General features: G+C 67.5%; 1 protein-coding gene across 1 annotated transcript; it reads right to left on the minus strand.

Moving 5' to 3' along the window:
- Positions 1–1,346: 1,346 nt before the first annotated feature.
- Positions 1,347–13,239, minus strand: CFP (complement factor properdin; the record flags this gene model as incomplete). Its single annotated transcript, XM_084281142.1, has 9 exons — positions 13,152–13,239; positions 11,213–11,372; positions 10,416–10,600; positions 8,899–9,075; positions 7,871–8,062; positions 6,939–7,112; positions 5,799–6,011; positions 3,531–3,642; positions 1,347–1,497 (listed from the first exon to the last, which is right to left on the minus strand). Coding segments are annotated over exons 1-9 (1,410 nt in total), but the record flags the coding sequence as incomplete, so codon positions are not given.
- Positions 13,240–14,476: the final 1,237 nt, after the last annotated feature.

A 14,476-nucleotide genomic window follows, 5' to 3' on the forward strand; every position in this document is an offset into this window, starting at 1 on the left:
ACCCCCCACCCCCACCCTCCCGGCGCGGTGACGTCACGGCGCAGCCCCGCCCCCGGCTCTGCAGAGGGGGGATCGTGACGTCATCGCGAGGTGGGGGTGGGTTGGCCCTCCCCCGTCCCCACCCCCCCACGGTGACGTCAGAGGCTGCGTCATTTGCCGGGTGTTTATTGGGGGGTGGGGGAGGGGGAGGGAGGGAGGGGTGGCGGTGGTGACGTCATCGGAAGGCTCAGTCCTCTGCGGGGGGGGGGGGGGGGAAGAGGGGAGGGGTAAGGAGGGCAGCCTGCCCCTCCCCCACCCTGGCACCCCATCACCTCTCCCCATCACCCCTCCCCCACCACAGGACCCATAACCCCGCCCCTCCCCCACCCCATGGCCCCTCCCCCACCCCATCACCCCTCCCCCACACCAGGAACCCATAACCCCGCCCCTCCCTCACCCCATAACCCCGCCCCTCTCCCACCCCATGGCCCCTCCCCCACCCCAGGACCCCATAACCCCGCCCCTCCCCCACCCCATGGCCCCTCCCCCACCCCAGGACCCCATAACCCCGCCCCTCCCCCACCCCATCACCCCTCCCCCTCCCACCCCATCACCCCTCCCCCACCCATAGGGACCATCCCACCCCTCCCCCACCCCAGGACCCCATAACCCTGCCCCTCCCCCACCCCATCACCCCTCCCTCCTGCCCCATCACCCCTCCCCACCCTGAGGACCCCATAACCCCGCCCCTCCCCCACCCCATGGCCCCTCCCCATCCCATAACCCCACCCCTCCCCCCCCATGGCCTCTCCCCCGCCCATCACCCCTCCCCCACCTCCCGCCCCTCCCCCACCCCATGGCCCCTCCCACGCCCCATCACCCTCCCCCACCTCCCGCCCCTCCCCACCCCGGCACCCCATAGCCCCACCCCTCCCCCAGCCCATCACCCCTCCCCCGCCACCCCACCCCATAACCCCGCCCCTCCCCCACCCCATCAACCCTCCCCCTCCCACCCCATCACCCCTCCCCCACCCATAGGAACCATCCCACCCCTCCCCCACCCTATCACCCCTCCCCCCGCCCCATAAACCTGCCCCTTCCCCACCCCATCACCCCTCCCCCCCGCCCCTCCCCCATCCCATGGCCCTCCCCCACCCCATAACCCCACCCCTCCCCCACCTCATCACCCTCCCCCACCCATAGGGACCATCACACCCCTCCCCCTCCCCATCACCCCTCCCCCGCCACCCCACCCCATAACCCCGCCCCTCCCCCACCCCATCACCCCTCCCCCTCCTTGGGGAACCCATAACCCCGCCCCTCCCCCACCCCATGGCCCCTCCCCCCCTCCCCTCCCCCTCGCGCACCGTGGGGGCGGGGCAGGGCGGCACGTGCAGACAGGGCCTGGTCTCCTCCAGCCGCAGCCGCTGCCCGTCCAGCGCCGCGCAGCGCGGCCGCGCCGAGCCCCAGAACCACACGGGCACCGGCGCCGCCGAGCCCACCGGCGTCAGCGTGGGGCTGGGGGGCACATGGAGACCCCAGACCCCTCAGAGAGACCCCAGACCCACATGGAGACCCCAGAGCCCCAGAACCACACGGGCACCGGCGCCGCCGAGCCCACCGGCGTCAGCGTGGGGCTGGGGGGCACATGGAGACCCCAGACCCCTCAGAGAGACCCCAGACCCACATGGAGACCCCAGAGCCCCAGAACCACACGGGCACCGGCGCCGCAGAGCCCACCGGCGTCAGCGTGGGGCTGGGGGGCACATGGAGACCCCAGACCCCTCAGAGAGACCCCAGACCCACATGGAGACCCCAGAGCCCCAGAACCACACGGGCACCGGCGCCGCCGAGCCCACCGGCGTCAGCGTGGGGCTGGGGGGGGACATGGAGACCCCAGACCCCTCAGAGAGACCCCCAGAGAGACCCCAGACCCACATGGAGACCCCAGACCCCCAGAACCACACGGGCACCGGCGCCGCCGAGCCCACCGGGGTCAGCGTGGGGCTGGGGGGGGACATGGAGACCCCAGACCCCTCAGAGAGACCCCCACAGAGACCCCAGACCCACATGGAGACCCCAGACCCCCAGAACCACACGGGCACCGGCGCCGCAGAGCCCACCGGCGTCAGCGTGGGGCTGGGGGGGACATGGAGACCCCAGACCCACATGGAGACCCCACAGAGAGACCCCAGACCCACATGGAGACCCCAGAGCCCCAGAACCACACGGGAACCGGCGCCACCGAGCCCACCGGCGTCAGCGTGGGGCTGGGGGGCACATGGAGACCCCAGACCCACATGGAGACCCACAGAGAGACCCCAGACCCACATGGAGACCCCAGACCCACATGGAGACCCCACAGAGAGACCCCAGACCCACATGGAGACCCCAGACCCACATGGAGACCCCACAGAGAGACCCCAGACCCACATGGAGACCCCAGACCCCCAGAACCACACCAGAACCGGCGCCGCCGAGCCCACCGGCGTCAGCGTGGGGCTGGGGGGGACATGGAGACCCCAGACCCCTCAGAGAGACCCCAGACCCACATGGAGACCCCAGACCCACATGGAGACCCCACAGAGAAACCCCAGACCCCCATAGAGACCCCAGACCCACATGGAGACCCCACAGAGAGACCCCAGACCCCCATAGAGACCCCAGACCCACATGGAGACCCCAGAACCACATGGGAACCGGCGCCGCCGAGCCCACCGGCGTCAGCGTGGGGCTGGGGGGGGACATGGAGACCCCAGACCCACATGGAGACCCCACATGGAGACCCCAGACCCACATGGAGACCCACAGAGAGACCCCAGACCCACAGAGAGACCCCAGACCCACATGGAGACCCTCAGAGAGACCCCAGACCCACATGGAGACCCCAGACCCCCAGAACCACACCGGAACCGGCGCTGCCGAGCCCACCGGCGTCAGCGTGGGGCTGGGGGGGACATGGAGACCCCAGACCCCTCAGAGAGACCCCAGACCCACATGGAGACCCCAGACCCACATGGAGACCCCACACAGAAACCCCAGACCCACATGGAGACCCCAGACCCACATGGAGACCCCAGACCCCCAGAACCACACCGGAACCGGCGCCACCGAGCCCACCGGCGTCAGCGTGGGGCTGGGGGGCACATGGAGACCCCAGACCCACATGGAGACCCCCAGAGAGACCCCAGACCCACATGGAGACCCCAGACCCACATGGAGACCCCACAGAGAGACCCCAGACCCACAGAGAGACTCCAGACACACAGAGACCCCAGACCCACAGAGACCCCAGACCCAGAGAGACCCCCCAAGAGAGACCCCAGCCCCACAGAGACCTAGAGAGACCCCAGACCCACAGAGACCCCCACAGAGACCCCTAAAGACCCCAGCCCCAGAGAGACCCCAGCCCCATGGAGCCCCCCACAGCCCCATAGATCCCCCCATAGCCCCCCCAGCCCCATAGAGACCCCCCCCAGCCCCATATGGACCCACTAGAGCCCCCCCAGCCCCATAGAGCCCCCCCACAGCCCCCCCAGCCCCCCACTTACGGCCAGTCGGGGTAGATGGGCTGACACTCCCGCGTGCGGCTCCGTGTGGGGCTGTCCCCACACGGGGGGGTGCAGAGGCCCCAGGGGCTCCAGTCTGACCAGTTCCCCGGTACTGGGAAGGGGGGAGAGCAGGTGTCACCCCACATATGGGGCAGGGGATGGGGGACCTATGGGGAGGGGGCCTATATCCTATAGGGGTGGCTGTGGGTCGCTGTGGGGTCTCGGGGGTTCCCTATGGGGCAGCTATAGGGCTCTATAGGGTGCTATAGGGTTCCATAGGGCAGCTATAGGGTGCTATAGGGCAGCTATAGGGGTGTTATAGGGCTCCATAGAGCAGCTATAGGGTTCCATAGGGCAGCTATAGGGTGCTATAGGGCAGCTATAGGGAGCTATAGGGTTCCATAGGGCAGCTATAGGGTGCTATAGGGCAGCCATAGGGGTGTTATAAGGCTCCATAGACCAGCTATAAGGTTCCATAGAGCAGCTATAGGGTGCTATAGGGTTCCACAGGGCAGCTATATGGTTCTATAGGGCAGCTATAGGGGTGCTATAGGGTTCCACACGGCAGCTATAGGGTTCCATAGGGCAGCTATAGGGTGCTATAGGGCAGCTATAGGGGTGTTATAGGACTCCATAGAGCAGCTATAGGGTTCCATAGGGCAGCTATAAGGTTCCATAGGGTGGCTATAGGGCGCTATAGAGTGCCATAGGGCAGCTATGGGGCTCTGTGGGTCTAGGGCTGTCGGTGGGTCTGGGGGTGTCCGTGGGGCTCTGTGGGTCTGGGGGTGTCTCTGTGTGTCTGGGGGCTTTGTGGGTCTGGGGTTTCCGTGGGTCTGGGGGTGTCTCTGTGGGTCTGAGGTCTCGGTGTGTCTGGGTGTGTCTCCATGGGTCTGGGGGTGTCTGTGTGTCTGGGTGTGTCTCCATGGGTCTGGGGGTGTCTGTGGGTCTGGGGGTGTCTGTGGGTCTGGGGTTTCCATGGGTCTGGGGGTGTCTGTGTGTGTCTGGGTGTCTGGGTGTGTCTGGGTGTCTCTTGGTGTGTCTGGGTGTCTCTCCATGGGTCTGGGGGTGTCTGTGTGTCTCCATGTGTCTGTGTGTCTGGGTGTCTCTCCATGGGTCTGGGTGTCTCTCGGTGTGTCTGGGTGTGTCGGTGTGTCTGGGGGTCTCTCCATGGGTCTGGGGGTGTCTCTGGGTGTGTCCGTGTGTCTGGGGGTGTGTCTGGGGGTGTCTGTGTGTCTGTGGGTGTCTCCGTGTGTCTGGGTGTCTCTCTGTGTGTCTGGGGGTGTCTCTGTGTCTGGGGGTGTCTGTGTGTCTGGGTGTCTCTCCATGTCTCTGGGTGTCTCTCTGTGTGTCTGGGTGTGTCTGTGTGTCTGGGGGTGTCTCTGGGTGTGTCCATGTGTCTGGAGGTGTGTCTGTGTGTCTGTGGGTGTGTCTGGGGGTGTGTCTGTGTGTGTCTGTGTGTCCGGGGGTGTCTGGGTGTGTTGGTGGATCTGGGGGTGTCTCTGTGTGTCTGGGGGTGTCTCTGGGTGTCTGTGGGTGTCCGTGTGTCTGGGGGTGTCTCTGTGGGTCTGGGGGTGTCTGTGTGTCTGTGTGCGTCCGTGTGTCTGGGGGTGTCTGGGTGTGTCCGTGTGTCTGGGGGTCTCTCCGTGTGTCTGGGGGTGTCTCTGTGTGTCTCTGTGTGTCTGGGTGTGTCCGTGTGTCTGGGGGTCTCTCCGTGTGTCTGGGGGTGTCTCTGGGTGTCTCTGTGTGTCTGGGTGTCTCCATGTGTCTGGGGGTCTCTCCGTGTGTCTGGGGGTGTCTGTGTGTCTGTGTGTCTGGGGGTGTCTGTGTGTCTGGGGCTGTCTCCATGTGTCTGGGGGTGTCTCTGGGTGTCTTGGTGTCTCTGGGTGTGTCCGTGTGTCTGGGTGTGTCTTGGTGTCTGTGTGTCCGGGGGTGTCTGTGTGTCTGGGTGTGTCTGTGTGTCTGTGTGTCCGTGTGTCCGTGTGTCTCTGGGTGTGTCTGTGTGTGTCAGTGTGTCCAGGGGTGTCTGTGTGTCTGGGTGTGTCTGTGTGTCTGTGTGTCTGGGTGTCTCTGGGTGTGTCTGTGTGTGTCGGTGTGTCCGGGGGGGTCTGTGTGTCTGGGTGTCTGTGTGTCTGTGTGTCTGTGTGTCTCTGGGTGTCTCTGTGTGTGTCCGTGTGTCTGTGTGTCTGTGTGTCTGGGTGTCTGTGTGTCCGTGTGTCTCTGTGTGTGTCTCTGTGTGTGTCAGTGTGTCCGGGGGTGCCGCTGACTCACGCAGACACAGGTGGACGTTGTAGCAGCGCCGGATCTGGATGGTGCCGCCGCCGCCGCCCGCCGGGTCGGTGGGGCAGGGGGGTCCCCCGGGGCGCCTCCCCTCGCAGCCGCGGGTGCGGCGCTGCTGCCCCACGGCCGCCTCGCAGCGCAGCCCGTCCCACAGCGGCCGCTCGCAGGGGCTCCAGGCCCCCCACGGGCCCCACTGCGGCTCCTCTGGGGGGGGGACGGACGGACAGACAGATATGGGGGGGGGATGGACAGACGGACACCCTGAACCCACCCCCCAAACACCCAGCTCGCCCCACACTTGGGGGGTGCAATGGGAGAGGGGTGTGGGGCTGCCCCATGGGACATTAAGGCTCCTTTCCCAGTAACTCAGGAACCTCCCAGTGCCTTCCAGTAACTCCCAGTAACCTCTCAGTGCCTCCCAGTAATCTCCCAGTGCCTCCCAGTAACTCCCATTACTTCCCAGTGCCTCCCAGTAACCTCCCAGTAACTCCCAGTAACCTCCCAGTAACTCCCAGTGCCTGCAAGTGCCTCCCAGGAACCTCCCCGTAACCTCCCAGTAACCTTCCATTACCTCCCAGTAACTCCCAGTAACATCCCAGTGCCTTCCAGTAACACCCAGGAACCTCCCAGTGCCTCCCAGTAACCTCCCAGTGCCTCCCAGTAACTCCCAGGAACCTCCCAGTGCCTCCCAGTAACCTCCCAGTGCCTCCCAGTAACTCCCAGGAATCTCCCAGTGCCTCCCAGTAACCTCCCAGTGCCTCCCAGTGCCTCCCAGTAACTCCCAGGAACCTCCCAGTGCCTCCCAGTAACCTCCCAGTGCCTCCCAGTAACACCCAGGAACCACTCTCTGCCTCCCAGTAACCTCCCATTACCTCCCAGTGCCTCCCAGTAACCTCCCAGTAATGCCTAGTAAGCTCCCAGTGCTTCCCAGTAACCTCCCAGTGCCTCCCAGTAAACTCTCAACCCCTCCCAGTGCTGCCCAGTAACTCCCAGTAACATCCCAGTAACCTCCCATTGCCACCCAGTGCCTCCCAGTAACCTCCCATTGCCTCCCAGTGCCCCCCAGTGACTCCCAGCCCAATGTGCCCCTCCCCAAGCCCCGCCCCCCTCCCGCAGGCCCCGCCCCCTCACCGTGGCAGGGCCCGTGGGGGCCGCACAGCCCCGTCCTGCTGCTGTTGCCGTGGCAACCGCGCCCCCCGTGGGCGGGGGCGGGGCTGTCGCAGGAGCGGCGCTGAAGCACCGCCCCCAGCCCGCACGTCACCGGGCACGGGGACGAGGCTGACCACGCCCCCCAGGCGCCGTCCACTGAGGGGGGGTGTGTGGAGGGGAGGGGGTCAGGCAGGGAGGCCACGCCCCCTCATGCAACACACCTCATTAAGCCCCGCCCCATCCCAACACCAACCAGCCCTAAGCCACGCCCTTCCCTTAGGCTCCTCCCCAATCTTTAGAGATCACTCCACCCCTAAGCCCTGCCCCTTCCCAAGCCCTGCCCCACATCCCCAAGCCCCGCCCTTTTCTTAAAGACACACCCCCTCCCCAAGCCCCGCCCCATGCCCTCCCAAGCCCCGCCCCCTCCCCATCCCCATGCACTCCCCAAGCCCCACCCCCTCTCTCCAAGCCCCGCCCCATGCCCCCAAGCCCCACCACCTTCAAGCCCCGCCCCATGTCTTCCCACGCCCCGCCCCCTCTTCCCAAGCCCCGCCCCATGTCATCCCCAAGCCCCGCCCCTCTCTCCAAGCCCCACCCCATGCCATCTCCAAGCCCCGCCCCCTCATCAAGCCCCGCCCCCTCTCCACAAGCCCAGCCCCATGTCCTCCCAAGCCACTCCCCAAGCCCCGCCCGCTCCCCAAGCCCCGCCCCCTATCTCCAAGGCCCGTCCCATGCCCTCCCCAAGCCCCCCTCCAAGCCCCACCCCATGTCATCCCCAAGCCCCGCCCCCTCTCATCAAGCCCGGCCCTTCTCCCCAAGCCCCGCCCCCTCTCCCCAAGCCCCGCCCCGTGTCCTCCCAAGCTCCGCCTCCTCTCCCCAAGCCCCGCCCCTCTCCCCAAGCCCCGCCCCCTCACCGGGACAGTTGGGCAGCCCCGGGCAGGGGCCGCGCTCTGACTCCGCCCCCCGGCACGCGGCGCCGGGCGGGTCCTTCGAGGGAGCCGGCGAATCACAGCGGCGGCTGCGGGAGCGGCTGGGGCCTGACCCCGCCCCCTGGCACGTGGCCCCGCACGGGCCCCACGGGCCCCACCCCCCCCACACCCCGTGCACTGCGGCGGGGGGATGGGGGGGGGGGAAAGACGTAAGCTGATTGGCTGTAGGAGGAAGCGAGGCCACGCCCCCTTCCCAGCGCCCCGCCCCTACTCAAGCCCCGCCCTCTCTCAGCCTTCTCCCCATAGGCCTTGCCCAGCCCCACAGGCCCCTCCCACCTCCCACAGGCCACGCCCCTTCCCCGTAGCCCCGCCCCAGCCTCACAGGCCCCTCCCACCTCCCCTAGGCCACGCCCATTCCCACAGACCACCCCCAAGCACCGCCCCAGACCCACAGGCCCCGCCCCCTCTCCATACCCCCTCCCCAAGCCACGCCCCCTTCACACAGCCCCTCCCCAAGCCCCTCCCCAGAACCACAGACCCCGCCCCCTCTCCATAGCCCCCTCCCCAAGTCACGCCCCCTCCACATAGCCCCTCCCCATAGGCCCTGCCCAGACCCACAGGCCCCTCCCACCTCCCATAGGCCACGCCCCAGCCCCACAGACCCCGCCCCCTCTCCATAGCCCCCTCCCCAAGCCCCGCCCCACCCCCACAGACCCCGCCTCCTCTCCATAGCCCCTCCCCAAGCCCCGCCCCAGCCCCACAGGCCCCACCCCCTCTCCATAGCCCCCTCCCCAAGCCCCGCCCCAGCTCCACAGACCCCGCCCCCTCTCCATAGCCCCCTCCCCATAGTCTCTGCCCAACCCCACAGGCCCCTCCCACCTCCCATAGGTCACGCCCCTTCCCCATAGCCCCGCCCCAGCCCCACAGACCCCGCCCCCTCTCCATAGCCCCCTCCCCATAGGCTCTGCCCAGCCCCACAGGCCCCGCCCACTCCTCCCCTCCCCTCTCCTCACCGGGGCAGACGGGGGTCTGGGCGTGGCACATCCGGGTCTCTTTGTCCACGCCCCCCGGGCAGCTCCCCCCGCAGACCGGCGCAGGCGCGGTGCAGCCCCGGGCGCGCGACTCCGTGCCCGACCCGCACGTCACCGAGCACGAGCTCCAGGGGGACCAGGGACTCCACCCACCCGGCTCTGGGGGGGGGGGAAGGGGGGGTCGTGTGAGCCCCCTGACCCCCCTTTGACCCCCTGACCCACACAGGACCCCATCCCACATGACCCCCCCCGGCCCCCCCAAATACCTCTGACCCCCCTCGTGACCCCCTAACCCTCCCATCACCCCTTCCCCCACCCCCTGAACCCCCCACGACCCCCCCATGGGCCCCCCCGTGTCCCCACCATGACCCCCCCCAGCCACCCCCAAATACCTCTGCCCCCCCCCGACCCCCCCAAGGTCCCCATGTCCCCCCCTCCCCCCAGACCCCCCCCATGTCCCCCTCCAGCCACACACCTCATCCCCCCATGACCCTTCCTCAGCCCCCCCAAACCCCCCAGACCCCCCCAGCCCCCCACCCATGTCCCCCCCTAAACCCCCCCAGACCCCCCCCCATGTCCCCCCCAGCCCTCCACCTCATCCCCCCCATGGCACCCCCCAGCCCCCCCAACGCCCCCAGCACCCCCCATGTCCCCCCCCAGCCTCCCACCCATGTCCCCCCTAAGTCCCCCCCATGTCCACTCCCCCCCTTCCCCCAGCCCCCCAACCCCCATGTCCCCTCCCCCAGCCCCCCATATCCCCCCTCCCCCCAGCCCCCCATATCCCCCTCCCCCCAGCCCCCCCATGTCCCCTGACCCCCCAGCCCCCCATATCCCCCTCCCCTCACCCCCCCATGTCCCCTGACCCCCCAGCCCCCCATGTCCCCTGACCCCCCCAGCCCCCCCATGTCCCCTCCCCCCCAGCCCCCCATGTCCCCTGACCCCCCCAGCCCCCCATATCCCCCTCCCCCCAGCCCCCCCATGTCCCCAGCCCCCCCCAGCCCCCCCATGTCCCCTGACCTCCCAGCCCCCCATATCCCCCCTCCCCCCAGCCCCCCATATCCCCCTCCCCCCAGCCACCCCATGTCCCCTGACCCCCCCAGCCCCCCATATCCCCCTCCCCCCAGCCCCCCCGTGTCCCCTCCCCCCAGCCCTCCATATCACCCTCCCCCCAGCCCCATGTCCCCTGACCTCCCAGCCCCCCATATCCCCCCTCCCCCCAGCCCCCCATATCCCCCTCCCCCCAGCCCCCCCGTGTCCCCTCCCCCCAGCCCTCCATATCCCCCTCCCCCCAGCCCCCCATGTCCCCTGACCCCCCAGCCCCCATATCCCCCTCCCCCCAGCGCCCCCATGTCCCCTGACCCCCACCAGCCCCCATATCCCCCTCCCCCCAGCCCCCCCATGTCCCCTGACCCCCCCCATGGCCCCAGCCCCCTCCAGCCCCCCATATCCCCCTCCCCCAGCCCCCCCAACGCCCCCAGCCCCCCCCAGCCCCCCCTCACCGGGGCAGCAGGGCAGGTGACAGGCCCTGAGCTGCCACTCGCGGGGGTCCCCGTGTCCGTCTGTCCCCTCGTGTCCGTCCGGCCCCCCGGGGGGGCTGCCCCGGCTGCGGCCCCGGCGCTGGGACCCCTCCCCACACGTCACCGAGCACACGGCCCACGGCGACCACGGGCCCCACGCGCCTGGCCTGGGGCGGGGGGGACACAGGGGTCACCCCATGGCCCCCCATAGACCCCCAGTCCCTCCCAGTGCCTCCCAGTAGCCCCCCAGTCTCTCCCAGTGCCTCCCTGCCCCCTCCCAATCCCTCCCAGTAGCCCCCCAGTCCCTCCCAGTGCCCTCACACTCCCCTCCCAGTCCCTCTCAGTGCCTCCCAATCGCACCCATTCCCATTCCCCTCCCAGTCCCTTCCCAATCCCTCCCAGTAGCCCCCCAGTCACTCCCAGTCTCCTCCTATTCCCCGCTCAGTCTCTCCCAGTGTTCCAAATCCCTCCCAGTCCCCCCCAGTCCCTCCCAGTGCCCTCACACTCCCCTCCCAGTCCCTCTCAGTGCCTCCCAATCCCACCCAGTCCCCTCCCAATCCCTCCCAATCCCTCCCAGTAGCCCCCCAGTCACTCCCAGTCTCCTCCTATTCCCCTCCCAGTCTCTCCCAGTGTTTCAAATCCCTCCCAGTCCCCCCCAGTCCCTTCCCAGTTCCTCCCAGTCCCCCTCCCCAGTGCCCCCCCAATGACATCGCCTGACCCCACGTGACCCCCAGGACCCCCGATGACGTCACTTGGGGCTCAGCCAATGGGGTGCTGACCTGCAGGTGTGGCAGTGGCCCTGTGGGCGGAGCTTGTAACCGTAGGCGGGGTTCAGGCAGCAGTCAGCCAATGGGACGGGCTCCTCGCCCAGCTGCTCCGCGCAGGCCCCGCCCCCTCCCGCCTCCTCCAATCGGGCGAAGCACCAGACGGGGCTGGACGCTGGGGGCGGGGCCAGGGGGCGTCACCCACCAGTAACCACCAGTAACCACCAGTGCCTCCCAGTAACCTCCCAGTAACCTCCCAGTAACCTCCCAGTAATCGACCAGTAACAACCAGTGCCTCCCAGTAACCTCCCAGTGCTCCCAGTAACTCCCAGTGCTCCCAGTAACCTACCAGTAACCTCCCAGTAACTCCCAGTAACCTCCCAGTAATGCCCAGTGCCTCCCAGTATCCTCCTAATAACCTCCCAGTAATGCCCAGTAACCGACCAGTAACAACCAGTAACCTCCCAGTAACTCCCAGTAATTCCCAATAACGCCCAGTAACCTCCCAGTAACAACCCAATGCCTCCCAGTAACGCCCAGTAACCTCCCAGTAACCTCCCAATGCTCCCAGTAACCGACCAGTAACAACCAGTAACCTCCCAGTAACTCCCAGTAATTCCCAGGAACGACCAGTAACCTCCCAGTAACACCCCAGTGCCTCCCAGTAATGCCCAGTAACCTCGCAGTAACCTACCAGTGCTCCCAGTAACCTCCCAGTAACAACCAGTAACCTCCTAGTAACGCCCAGTAACCTCCCAGTAACTCCCAGTAACTCCCAGTAACCTCCCAGTAACCTTCCAGTACTCCCAGTACCTCCCATTGCAACCAGTAACTTCCCAGTAACTCCCAGTAATTCCCAGTAACTCCCAGTAACTTCCCAGTAACGAGCAGTAACCTCCCAGTAACACCCCAGTGCCTCCCAGTAACAACCAGTAACCTCCCAGTAACCTCCCAGTGCCTCCCAGTGCCCCCCAGTAACCTCCCAGTGCCCCCCAGTAACCTCCCAGCCCCTCCCAGTGCCTGCCAGTAATCCCCAAGTGTTTCCCAGTAACCTCCCAGCCCCTCCCAGTGCCCCCCAGTAACTTCCCAGTGCCCCTCAGTGACTTCCAGCCCCTCCCAGTGCCTGCCAGTAAACCCCGGTACTTCCCAGTTACCTCCCAGCCCCTCCCTGTCTCCCCCAGTGCCTCCCAGTAACCTCCCAGTGTCTCCCAGTCCCTCCATGTGCCCCCCAAGGCCTCCCAGTCCCCCCCAGTCCTTCCCAGTGCCCCTGTAATCCCTCCCAGTAACCCCCTAGTCCCTTCCAATACCCTCCCCAGTGTCTCCCAGTCCCCCTCCAGTCTGTCCTGGTGCCCTCCCAGTCAACCCCAGTCCCTCCCAGCAACCACCAGTCACTTCCCAGTCTCTCCCAGTACCTTCCAGTCCCTCTCCAGACCCTCCCAGTGCCCCCCAAATGCCCCCAGTACCCCCCAGTCTGTCCAAGTCCCCTCACAGTAACCCCCCAGTACCCTCCCACAGTCACCTCCCAGTGCCTCCCAGTACTCCCCCAGTTAACACCCAGTCTCTCCCAGTGCCCCCCAATCCCTCCCAATACCACTCCAGTCCCTCCCAGTCCTATCCCAGTGCCCCCCAATCTCCTCCCAGTCCCCCCCATTTCCCCCCAGTCCCCTCCCAGTGCCTCCCAGTGCCCCCCAGTCTCTCACAGTACCACTCCAGTGCCCCTCAATCCCCCCAGTCCCCTTCCAGTCCCTCCCAGTCCCACCCAGTAGCCCCCCAATGCCTTCCCAGTGCCTCCCAGTAGCCCCCAAACCCCCCAATCCCCTCCCAGTGCCTCCCAGTAGTCCCCCAGTCTCTCCCAGTGCCCCTCAATCACCTCCCAGTAGCCCCCCAGTCTCTCCCAGTGCTACCCAATCCCCTCCCAGTAGCCCCCCAATCCCCTCCCAGTGCCCCCCAGTACCAGCCGGCGCCACCAGCACCACCCCAATCAGTGCCACCAGCGCCATGGGGGGAGGGGAAGGGAAAAGAGGGGGGAACCCTCCCCCCTTCCCCCCTTTATCCCCAACCAGAGGGGAAGTTGGTGGGGGGGGAGGGGTGGGAACCCCGGAAGTGACGCCACCGCCCCTCCCCCACCCCAGTTTCACCCCCAAATTCCGCTTTTTCCCCCCATTTATTAATAAACACCCCAAAAGGGGGCGGGGCTTGGGGAGGGGGAGGGGCTTCGGGGGGCAGAGGAGGGGGAGGGGCTTTAGAGGGGGCGTGGCTCAGAGGGGGTGGGGCTGCCAGTTTCTCCCAGTGCCCCCCAATCACCTCCCAGTAGCCCCCCCAGTCTCTCCCAGTGCTATCCAATCCCCTCCCAGTGCCTCCCAATCCCCCTCCCACTCCCTCCCAGTAGCCCCCCCAATCTCCTCCCAGTAGCCCCCCAATCTCCTCCCTGTGCCTCCCAATCCCCTCCCAGTCCCTCCCAGTGCCCCCCAGTCCCTCCCAGTGCCCCCCCAGTACCAGCCGGCGCCACCAGCACCACCCCAATCCAGGGATTTGGGATTTGGGATGGGAACAGGGTGGAGTTATCACTGAATTATGAGAATTAGTGTCTCCTCTGTTACTTACCCACGCACACCCCTCCCCCCGCCTCACCCACCCCTCTCCCCCCCTGCCTCACCCCCTCTCCCCCCGCCTGAAGCACCCCTCCCTCCCTGCCTCACCCACCCCCCTCCCCGCCTCACACCCCCCCTCCTTGCCTCACACACCATCTCCCCCCTGCCTCACACACCTCCCTCTCCCCCCGCCTCACACACCTCCCTCTTCTCCCTGCCTCAGCCCCTCTCCCCCCCGCCTCACACACCATCTCCCTGCCTCACACACCGTCTCCCCCCTGCCTCATGCACCTCCCTCTCCCCCGCCTCACGCACCTTCCCCCCCTCCCTGCCTCACCCCCTCTCCCCCCGCCACACCCCCTCTCCCCCCGCCTCACGTACCCCCTCCCCTCCCTGCCTCATGCACCCCTCCCTCCCTGCCCCACACGCCTCCCTCTCCCCCCCTTCCTCCCTGCCTCATGCACCTCTCCCCCGCCTCACGCACCTCCCTCCCCTCCCTGCCTCAGCCCCTCTCCCCCCGCCTCACACACCATCTCCCCGCCTCACACGCCGTCTCACACACCGTCTCCCCCCTGCCTCACACACCTCCCTCTCCCCCCGCCTCACGCACCTCCCTCTTCTCCCTGCCTCAGCCCCTCTCCCCCCTGCCTCATGTACCTCCCTCTCCCCCCCGCCTCACACACCTCCC

Source organism: Gallinula chloropus (genome assembly GCF_964237585.1).
Source record: "Gallinula chloropus genome assembly, contig: HAP1_SCAFFOLD_667, whole genome shotgun sequence".
NCBI lineage: Eukaryota > Metazoa > Chordata > Aves > Gruiformes > Rallidae > Gallinula > Gallinula chloropus.